At 40.1% G+C, this 11972-nt stretch overlaps 1 protein-coding gene across 1 annotated transcript; it reads left to right on the forward strand.

The window, feature by feature from the left end:
* The first annotated feature begins 1179 nt into the window (after positions 1-1179).
* Positions 1180-11965, forward strand: hacd3 (3-hydroxyacyl-CoA dehydratase 3). Its single transcript, XM_002938348.5, has 11 exons — positions 1180-1383; positions 3765-3807; positions 4862-4935; positions 5025-5189; positions 6350-6401; positions 7048-7158; positions 7654-7781; positions 8176-8288; positions 8922-9028; positions 10414-10539; positions 10982-11965. The coding sequence occupies exons 1-11, from the start codon at positions 1291-1293 to the stop codon at positions 11056-11058; spliced, it is 1089 nt and encodes a 362-aa protein (XP_002938394.2). The 5' UTR covers positions 1180-1290; the 3' UTR covers positions 11059-11965.
* Positions 11966-11972: the final 7 nt, after the last annotated feature.

Here is an 11972-nt window from a genome sequence, read left to right on the forward strand (position 1 = left end):
AGGGCTAGGCACTTGCACTGGAGGAAACAGAGGAAGATGCTAAGCATGTATCTCATCTACCTGGCTAACCATAGTTTTGCTTTCTATTTTGATTTATTTCAGATCAGTGTCAGACTGGCCTATACCAGGAAAACTCCCTGTGGGCCCAGGTGTCAGTGGGCCCTCCTGCTTCTAAACATTTGGCCTAATTCATGGTCATTCCCTGTTTCTCTATGGGAACAAATTGACTAAATATAAAGAAGAATAGATTATAGTACCTAAAGAAAAAAAAACTAGGAAAACATAGAGGCTGAGTGAAAAGTGGATGAAAAATAGTTTGAAGAGGGGGCCCACGGTCTAAGGTTTTCTGGTGGGCCCTGGCATCCCAGTCCGACACTGTTTCAGATCCCTGGCCAGCTGAGGGAACAATGTTGCAATGCTCGATGTGGAGGAGCTGGGGTCCTTTGTCATTACATATTGCTGCTCCCACTTATCACCCCCCCCCCCCCCTCGTTAATGCGCTCCCTGCAGCTCTTCACCTTACTGTAACAGGGGACTTGCCTAGGGTGCAGGCACACCTTACAGTTGGAGCAGCACTGCTATCTATTTAGGGGCCTTGTTTTCTGGGCATGTATGTTTCTGGGTTTTCAACAGACCACCCTACAAGCCTATTGTCATGTTAGAAAATGCCATTTTCTGATAAAACACATCTGAGTGCCCTTTACACTAGCAGATAAGTTGCACCAACTCTTCCCCTCCAGCACATTTATGTGTGCTCATACAGGATTCTTGCTTTTGGAACTCATGCCAATCACTTGGATACCTATGGTGCCTGTCTCATTGCCCTGAGGGAAGTATGTGAGAGAGGGGCAGAGCACATGATGGAACTTGTAGGGAATTTTGTGTGCATTTTTTAACCTAATATTTTGCCATAAACTTTTGCTTTTGGAAGTGTATTTGAGGGTCTATGTATAATCACACTGACACTGTTTGCATCTTGTCTTCCCTGGAATATTTGCTACTGACTCCTCTCAAAATACAGGAAATCTCCGAGCACAATAATAATGCACTGGTGTAACCGCCCTTTGGACCGTGTCTTACACCGCCCCTGCAATGACTCCTCCCTTCACTCAGTAACGCTGTCCTTTTATAGAACACTTTACTTTCTTATCTGTAATGGGATCCTGCCCACAGTAAAAATGGCTGCCGCTGTTTTCCAAGCTCCTCCTCTAGGTGGTGTTACGAGAGGCCGGCTGCACCTTCAGATTGTTCTAGCAGCGGCAGCACCTGGAGAGAGAGAGAGAGGAACCCATGGGCACCAGCGAAATGAGCCTGACACCGCATGTGTTCTGGGCACAAAGGCACCATGAGCTGTACCTGCGGGTGGAGCTGAGCGATGTGCAGGTAGTACTGGGAATGGGGGGAGTCGCTTCTCTTCCACTGAACTACATTTCCCAGCATACCGACACAGCCTGGGGAAGCTGGGAGCTGTAGCTTGGCAGTAGGCTGAAGAAGATCTGTGACTTATCTGTGTCATAATGTAACCATAGCCCTGTTAGTGACACTGGATTTAAAAAACACTCCCCCTTAACCTGCTTATATATGTGTAGCTGTTGTCACCCCTATATGTGGCACTAATACCCAGCCAAATAGCCATGGCTGCCCTCTAGCATTAGTGTAACATGTTCTGCTGTATAACTGGAAAGCTATTAAAGAGATTGCTCACCTTTGAATTAACTTTCAGTATGCTGTAGAGAATAATTTCAAGACAATTTGCCATTGTCATTTTTTTTTATTATTCGTGTTTTTTTAATTATTTAATTTTTTGTTCAGCAGCTCTCTAGTTAGGAATTTGAGCGGTTTTCTGGTTGCTAGGGTTTGAATTGCCTTAGCAACCAGGGATTGGTTTGAATGCGAGACTGATATATTTATAGGTGAGCACCTGAACAGAAAAATAGTATTAAAAAAGTAACAATAAAAATTGTAGCCTCATAGAGTAAAAGTTTATCGGTTGCTGGGGTCTGTGACCCCCATGTGAAAGCTGGAAAGGTTAGAAAAAGAAGTTAAATTTAAGGTCCTTGTAATTGTAATGCAACTTACCTAACAATTGCCCCTGTATCCAGCACCACTGTAAAGTCAGTACTCCCAACACCCCTTATACTTGTGTTCATCTATTGTAACTGTAACCTAGTCTCCTTTATAGCTGTTACTGTATCCGGCACTATTTTACCTGCCACTACCCTAGGTGTCCTTTTGTGCTGGCACAAATGTACTATTGTCTTCCTTACAAGCCCCACTGTAAAGTAAGTATTCCCAGCACCCCTTATACTTGTGTACATTTGTTGTAACAGTAACATAGTCTTAAGGTGGCCATACACGTGGCGATCTGACGATGTTTCGTACGACCATCGGTCGCACGAAACATCGTAAGATCCGCCACACACCATTCAGGGCTGAATCGGCAGGTAAGGAGGTAGAAACAATAGGATTTCTACCTCCTTCTGCCGATTCAGCTCTGAAGGGAGAATTTTGGTCAGGCGCCTTCTATGGCGTCCGATCGGCGAGTCGTCCGATATCAGCAGCTTCCTGCGATATCGGTCAACGCGCCGACATGCCATACACGCACCGATTATCGTACGAAACGAGGTTTCGTATGATAATATCGGTGCGTGTATGGCCACCTTTAGTTGCAACCTGCCAGACATCCTTTATCCCATCATAACTGCTGCTACTGTATCCAGCTCCACTATACTTGCCTATATTCAAGCCCTCTTACACCTTAGTTATACATAGTGCTGTACATATGCTTATTGCACTGTACCTTAGAGCGTACAATCTAAACAGACATTTATGTCTCTTTCTTATTCGGTTAAAACTTTACACACATCTTTATCCTCATTTAGGCTGCCAGTTTGTCACATTAATTGCTTACTGTCTGTGTTTCCAAACATGTAGTTACCCATATTTATGTTTAGCTCCAGTATAAAGTCTTGTGCAGAACAAATTGCCTATCTGGCATTTCTGTACAAATACAGGAAGTTTAAAGTTGTTCCATCAGTTAGAAAAGGGGAAGTTACCAATGATCGTACATTGTGCAAAACAGTCACAAAGCTCCTGTGCTGGTACATCTACAGACACACAAGCACACACTGTTTGCACATAAACACACAATCAGATTCTGACAGATGGTGATCAGTTTTGCATGTTTTACTTTTGCTATAGTCTTAGTAACATGAGGACAATTGTCTCAAAAGCACAAAAGGACAGATGGAGGAGACTTCATAGATACAGTCTCCAGAGCAACCTCTTTTGCTTGACCTTTGGCCAAATTTGTGCATTTCTCATTCTCCAGCTGTTGTAAAACTACACTGTTCTTCAATGGCAAGTAATATACTCAATGCTGCCTATTCCTGATGTATGTACACTAAGGGACATATTTATTATAGTGTGTAAACCAGCATCACCGGTTGTGATCTTATTGGTTGCTATGGGCAACATCACCAGTGTTGATGGCTTACACACTATAATAAATAAGCCAGAGACAGAGCCCATATGCCTAATCACTTGTCAGTTGTGCCAAGAACCACATTTTGTCAGTTAATGAATTATCAGTTAATGTCTATTTCTACATGCCCAGTAGCTAAGGATATCATAAACTTATAGCTATAAAGCATGCCCAAAATGGATAGGTTATTTCTGTATGCAGTGGCTTTTTGCGGGTAATCTGCTTAATGAAACATGTTGATACCTTGTGTGTAAAGCCTGTGCATTTTTATTTCTTTTAGAACCCAGACATTACTATCTCTGACAATGTACTAAATTTTAAAGGTAGGTTCTATAATGTCCTTATATCTCCTGATGTTCTTCTATTCTGCAGTAATTCTGTAGATTCTTAGATGTTGATAGCAAGGAAGGAAAAAGCATTTATAAGTCAGAGGGGACAGACACATCATTTAAAACATATAAATATTATATGTTTTTTTAAAACAGCAGAAAGAGAAAATGAGTACTAAAGGCTTAGCCTAAACAAAACTCAGAAAAGTCCAGTTGTTTTAGACTTAATTCTACTAGATACTGTAAAATGAGCAATTGCTTCACTTGCAAAAAAATCCCAATTTTGTTTCATCAGAAGTAACAAAGCTACTAGTTGATAGTGTGGGTCCATTACAAAGTGGAAAGCAAATCTGAATAATTAGTTCTTTTCCTCAGTATATACAGTAGAGGAAACAAAGTTTAGGAACATGTTATCCAGAATGTTTGGGACACAGGGTTTTCTGGATAAGGGGTTTTTCTGTAACTTAGATATCCATATCTTAAATCTACTAAAAGATAATTTAAATATTATACAAACCCAATAAAATTGCCAATAAGGATTGTTATATCTTATTTGGGATTACGTTCAAGGTACTGTTTTATTATTGCAGAGATAAGCGAAATCGTTTCAATTTAAAAATCTGAATTACATGATTAAAATTATATATGGGAGATGGCCTTCTTGCAATTTGGAGCTTTCTGGATAACCATTTTCCAGATTATGTATCTCATACCTGTAGTACTAAAGGCTTAGCCTAAACAAAATGTCAATGACCAACTCAGGAATTGGTACTAAAACATTTAGCATTCAGTTTATGTAAACATGACTCCAGGGCCTGATGAAATACACCCATGAATATGTAGAAAGCTTAGTTCTTTTAAAGCTAGGCTGATATTTCTGATTTTCTCAGACTCTCTCTATCTTTCTGGTATGTTGTGATTTATGGGTTAGGTTTGAAATCTATAGAGGGGAAAATATTTGAAGATTAGTTAAGGGAACACATCCAGGTGAATATTATAATTAAGTCTTGTACAACTCTGATAATAACAACTCATTTTTTTCCCCAAGCCCAAGGACATGGAGCCAAAGGGGTTAATTTATACGAGTTTTCCTTGGAATTCTTCGCACCTGTAAAGCCAAAGGTAAGTACCTATCTCAGGCCAATAGAACTACAGGTATCAGAAGGAACATAGCTGGGAAACTGGTAATTTGTATGTTTTTCACTTGGCAGTTTATACAGAGATCAACACAGCGCCAGGTTGCAATCACTGTAAAAAAGAGTGAGAAGCTTTGGTGGCCACGGCTGATCAAACAGGAGCGCAAGCCTCGGTTCCTAGCTCCAGACTGTGACCGCTGGCTAGATGAATCAGATGCGGAAATGGAGCTTCGAGAAAAGGTATAATAACATTGCACAGAGCTTAAAACAATACTGCCATTACATGCAATAGGTAGGATAAGAGGCTGTTGGATAAGATCGGTAGTACTCATACCGAATGGCAATGAATGGTTAAAACCAGGCAAATTAGACTTATATGTGAGTGTAACATTAACCTCAACAATCAGTTTATCTCCTCACAGATGATTTCTGTGTGAGCCAGTGCTATCCTTCGTTATGTTGCCACAGAACAGGTCACTGGCAACTGGCTACTATGGCCTCATGTGACCCTGTTGTAGGAACAGGAGGGCATTTTGTAGTAGTTGGTCTTTCTCCATATAATTTTAAGAAATAATGAAAACAGCAGCATTACCATTATTATATATTGTATATATTATATAACCGGAGTGCTGCTAATTATTTCATATTACTTTACCCAGGCCGAGAGTACAGTGTGCACCTGAGGCTACAAGAAGCCGGGTTTTCCATTGTGTAGCACACCCAAACTGATTCTCCAAGTAACTTTACTATTAGGCAAAATTAGGTAGGGGCAGAGCTCAAGTTCACCCTTCTCTGTACCCCTCTGTACTCCCAGGTACCACCCCAGTTGTGACTTGATTGTGACTGTCTTTCACACACTCTTGAGCACTGCAGGCAACTGTTATGCCCTGTACATTCTGCCTGCCCACTTTTCCCTGGTGCCTGCTCTCTGTACAGGAGAAATGGAAATGCTAAATTCTCTTATATGCTCATTTTGGCACTCTATTTGTCTGTTGTACAAAATTATCATTTGGCTCTGCTTTGCACAATTATTGCAATTTTGTACAATTATTCAATTGCATTAGAATGTGTAGATACATAGCTCCTATGACATTCCATAGTGACCAAAGTCACTTATTGTAGCATATTTACTTTGTTTGCCATTCTGAAGCACCAAAGGGTGCTTTGCTTGCTATAGTGTGTGCCACTGACCCAGTCAAGTTGTCTATAGCAAGTGAACAAATGTTTGCATGATCTTTTCCACCCTAGATAGGTACATGGTAACTGGATAATGGTTCCTGTGGGTTACTTGACCAGGGCAAATTTTGCCCATAGTACTGCAAGCCTACCATAACCTGCTGCTCTTTTAGTGCAATAAATAACATTGTAACTGAATTCTGTTTTTTCTTCATCACTTTCAGGAAGAAGAAAGAATAACGAAAATAAGAACAGAATCTAGAAAACGAGAAGACCGTAAGACTTGGCCTATTTATGTTTATCTGTGTTTTAGTACAAAAATCCAGTTGAAGAGAAATACAGTCTACACCTGGTTTGAGTGTTGACAGCATTAGATTCTCAAGTGGCTATACAGTATTTGTGAAAAAGGGGGACTGTTGAGCCATTGGGCTGGGTTGAACCTAAAAAGCTGAAAACTGGTGTAAAGAAGGCCACAGGCAGATGAATGAGTTGGCAAACTATTGGTTAGTATATAGGTCCACAGTGATAGCCACTCAATCTCTGTTGATCGGGGCTTGATTCAGATATGGATTAGTAAGGCTAGAAGATGGCACTTTATGAAGGTAGTGACTAGTACATGAAGAGGTGTGCTGGTTACAGTAAATATGATACTTTACCCACACAAAGTGAGCTACCATAAGCAAGTGAGTGAAGGTCTGCTGACTCCTAAATTAAATATTTTTTTAAAAAAAGAAAAGCTGTGTCCAGTAGGAAGGGGACCACTTGTCTGACTCCTTGTATGTTTTCTGGTATGTAAAAGTGTCTGTTAGAGTGTCTGTAAGTTATGAAGTAAGTCTTTTACGAGAGAAGATGAATTATTGTCCATTTTCCAATTTACAAATGTGTTTTTGTGAAGTTGAATAATTTCTGTTTCCACCCCCAGCTTTCCTGTACCTGAAGCGTGGCTATTTATTTATGTATAACCTTGTGCAGTTCTTGGGATTTTCCTGGATTTTTGTTAATATGACGGTTCGGCTTTTCATTCTTGGGCAAGGTAAGAAGAATCAATCTTTTGTACTCAAGAGCCACATTCAGATGTAAGCCAAATAAGGACTGTGACTGGCTAGTTGGTAGCCCCATGTGAACTGCTGACCTGCAGAAGTCAGCAGCTTGGAGTAAAACTGTATCTTGGCGCTTCCAAAACTTGCTTCCAAAACTTGCTTCCACGCCAGAAATTAAAAAATGGCACTTGCTTTGAGGCCACTGGGAGCAACTTCAAAGGGGGAATGGAGCAACATGTTCAGAAGCCACTGAATGGGGATCACTGCACTATTGAATTTTGAGAGACATCTTTTTAAATAAATATAAGTTCTACTATGATGATAACAGTAGTACCTGTATACAATAACTCTTTAGTCCATGCTAAATGAAGGCATTGGCTCTCCCTGGCTATTTAGTTGATGGGGAACTAAACATCATTTAAAGGGCCACAGGTGCCCCCATCTTTATTGTGATTTCTCACAGTTTTCTCTCATTTGTCTTCTTTTAGACTCTTTTTATGATACATTTAATAGCATGGGTGATATGATGTATTTCTGTCAGACTCTGGCTCTTTTGGAGATTATAAATCCCTTAATTGGATTGGTGAAAACAGGAGTTGCACCGGCATTGATCCAGGTATTATGAGATTGTGCACTAACTTCAGCTGCTTCAGCTGCACTCTTTTCTGTAGACACTTAAATCTTTTTTTAGTATGTATTTGGTCTCTGAACACCATCTTGAAAAAATATTGATGAGTAAAAGATTGTGTCCTTTATTTTTACCCTTTACACCCTTGATGCCTGTTATGTTGCCAGACAACACGGGGTATGGTATAGAGCTAAGAAGAAACAAGCTACTTTGTGCTTTATTATATCTTTTAAACCTTGCAATTGGTCCAATTTACACAGACCTTTCTTTTACAATCCCTTATTATATATTTGTACAGTACAATAAATAGTGAAGTTGGATGACTGTAATGCATAGTACTGAACTTAATATCCCTGCAACCACATTCTGCTTCATTGTGCAGGTTCTGGGTAGGAATTTCATTCTCTTTTTCATCCTCGGGCAACTGGATGAAATGCAGACAAAAGCTATAGTCTTCTTCATATTCTACCTGTGGAGTTCCATAGAGATTTTCAGGTAGGTCATTTTTTACCCTGGATGGGTTTGTGTGTTGATAACACTACATGGGATTAGAGCCCCATGTCTTACTGGAACTTTAAAATATACAGATAACTGATATGTTTATCACTAGGGATTAGGGCAAATCCTTACTACTCAGCTAAACTCTTAAAGGGGGTTAGCTTTTAGTATGTTATAGGCTGGCCAATTCTAAGCAACTTTTCATTTTGTCTTCATTATTTATTATTTATAGTTTTTGAATTATTTGCTGCCTTCTTTTAACTCTTTTGCTTTCAAACAGGGGTCACTGACTCCAGCAGCTAAATATGATTGCTCTGTGATCCTAGCAACCAGATAGCTGCTGAAACTCTAAACTGCAGAGCTGCTGAACAGAACTGAAATAATTAAAAATTACAAATAATAAAAAAATGAAGACCAATTGCAAATTGTTTTAGAATATAACTGAGTATAAAACAGACAGTGTTGTCTATGAGACACTGACAGACCTAGTGCAATCAGGCTCAGCCCTATGGTTGTATTGAGCGGCATCCCATTCATCTCTCTTTTGCTCATTCCATGACATATTTGGCGATTCCTGCTCCTCTTAATGTGATTTTCCTGATGGCAAACTAAGAGCTTTTTTCCCTTCAGGTACCCATTCTACATGCTGGCCTGCCTAGACACTGAGTGGAAGCTGCTAACATGGATCAGATACACAATTTGGATCCCACTTTACCCCCTTGGAGCACTGGCAGAGGGTACCTGGTTTAACACCCTTACGTTATATTAGTGGCAGATATAAGGACTGAATTCTTTGATAATACCAAGAAGTTCAAATACACCATTTAATACCCTCTCCAATTGAATTCATTAAAGGCTAAGTAAAACTTAAACAAAACTGAATGTAAAATTGCTCAGGGCGCATTTCTAAGTGAATTGTGTAACAACAGTGCCGCCATTTAAGTTTCTGATGTTGCTCTGCTCAGGGAGGAGATGAGAAAGGGCATCTGAGGCTTTTGATTCTTTCCTAAGCAGAGCAACATAAACTCTGAAACTGAAACAAAAAAAAATAATTTAAACTGCAAAAATGCTTAGAAAAGCACCCTAAGCAATTTGACATTGTTTCTTAAGGTTTACTTATCCTTTAAATGCATGTGACAAATGTCTTGGTACTCAGGGTCAGACTGGGGGGTGAAGGGCCCACCCCAGGGGCCCTGCAGGTGCCCGTGCCGCCCCCCCTTCCCCTCCGCAGGGGCCCCCCTAACCCCCCTCAGAGGGCCCCCCACCCGACATCTTCCCCCAAGCGAGTAAATTTAACGCGTCAGGGGAGGAACAGTTGGGCAGGGGGAGCGCCAGCAAGGGTCGGGTCTGGGCCGCCGGGGACTACCAGGATCTTTCCCGGTGTCCCGGCGGCCCTGTCCGACCCTGTTAGTACTACATAGCAACTTTAGAAATTTTTAATCAAGCTCCTAGATATTTGTAGATATTCGAGGTGCATGTGCTTGCCTGCTCACCATACACTTGGGGGTTCATTTACTAACCATCTATTTTTAATTTTAAACCCGATTAAATTTTTATAGAAAAAGTTGCAGAGAGAATAACGCTGCAACTTTTCCTAGATTTACTATTTGTCTAAACGGCTAAAAACAAATTAAACTTGCCGAGTTTATGTAGAAGGTCCCTTCCCTTTTTTTGAAGTTTTTTTCTTTTGTTGCAAGTTTTAAAATCAGGATTTTCGCAGCAACAATTCGAAAAAGTTGAGTTTTTTTTATGACTTTTCTCACAGCGACTTTTCCGTGCAACTTTTTTTTTTTTTTAGTAAATATTAGTCGAATTTGAAAATTAAAAAGAATGAGAATTTATGGCGTTTTAGTAAACCTGCCCCTTATTGTGTGTACAGATTAGACAGCTCGTATTACAGACAGACAGACTGTATTATGATCACTGTCACTCAAAAGAATAGTTTGCTATCTACCAAATCGGTGTTACTAAATAGAGAACGATCTGTAAGATCTAATGAAGCTTTAAGCACACAAGGGAAAAGTGACTGACTTCTTAAGGAAAATTTATATTGAATGTTAGTATTGCAGAAAAATGTGTGAATATTATCTCCAGAGCCAATAACCGTGGTTTCTTTCTGCAGCTGCATCCATTATCCAGGCAATCCCCATCTTTAATGAGACAGGAAGATTTAGCCTTCGGCTGCCTCTTGAATTTACTGTCAGCTTCTCTGTGTTTCTTGTTGTCTACCTGGTTCTGTTATTCCTTGGTGAGTCTGATAAATGTTTATTGAATGTTATTAAATATCTTTGTCATTTGAATCTATCATTCAGCTTATCCAATACAGGTCTCTGCCAGATACAATGACATTATTGATTATTATATTTTATACCAAGGATGCACGTTCCCTGGAAAAATAGAATGATTTGGTTTGGACTTACAAATGTGTGGGTCCACTAGGCCAAATGGGTTTCTTGCTTCATATATTTCTTACACACTGACCGCAGGCACATGGGGTGTTTTGTCACAGAAATTCCATTCCAAGTGTCTGCACTTGGGCCGACGCAATAGCTCTGGGTGTAGGCACAGGGAAAGGCTGATGCCAGCTTAGGGGCTGATTCTCAGTCTGCAGGCCAAGAAACACTGTTGCAAAATATATAATATTCGGTAATGATTTTTTTTACAATTTTATATATTTTTCTTTCTGAAAGGACTTGGCATCAATTTACGGCATTTACTTAAACAGCGACGTCGGCGTTTGGGCAGCAGGAAAAGGAAAATGCAATAAACGGCCTACAGTATGTTCCCTGCACTGGATAATGCAAATATCACGAGGACATAACCAGTGGTGTCTCTAAGAACTTGCAGTTTAATTCTTCATTCCATCCTACTCTCACATTCCTCTCCTTTCCCCCTCACCTGCACTATATTCCTCCTTTCAATCCCACCTTTCATGTCTTCACAACACTTAAACCGGTGTCAGGATCTTCAGCAAAACCCTTGCTCCTTCAGGGCTGTCATTTAGGTGTTTTGCAGCCATAGCATTAGCTTACAGTAGAGGCCACTCTAACAGACACATAGCTGCAGTCAGTATTCTCATTGGCTGAGGCCATAGCTCAGGGCAGGGGTGGTCACAGAGGTCATTTTCTTTTAATCATTCTGACAGATGAAACTTGGTAGATATACGGTTCATTTTTTTATGGGTGCAGAAGAGCTGAAGCTTATATCACAAGTGGACATTTGTAGAGCCAGTAGCTTACTATGGTAGCAATATAGGGTCTCTTGTTTTGATGCTACACAGTTAACTGTACTTTTAGAGTCTTACTCACATCTTGTTAGCTTATACTTTGGATGAGCTGCATCCAATTGTCCAATCATGCATTTTTTTTGTCAACGACACAACTGACTTGCCACCAAACTGTTACATTTCCCTACTGAATATTAGGTAACTTCCTGCTGCTTTGCCATTACTAGCCCCAAGGAAAGGAAGGAGCAGAAATTCTACTGTTTCCATTGGACAAATCAGAAATACTGTCCACCTTACAGGGGGATAAAAGCCTCACGATGAGTCCTGGAATGTTTTTATTAGCAAAAAAAAAAAAAACCCAAAACATTTCTCATTCTTTTTAAAATAATGCATATGACTTTGTCTGCGTTTTAATTAATTTTTTCCACCAAGAATAATAAAAAGGTTTTATTCTG

This window comes from Xenopus tropicalis, chromosome 3 (genome assembly GCF_000004195.4).
Source record: "Xenopus tropicalis strain Nigerian chromosome 3, UCB_Xtro_10.0, whole genome shotgun sequence".
Classification (NCBI taxonomy): Eukaryota; Metazoa; Chordata; class Amphibia; order Anura; family Pipidae; genus Xenopus; species Xenopus tropicalis.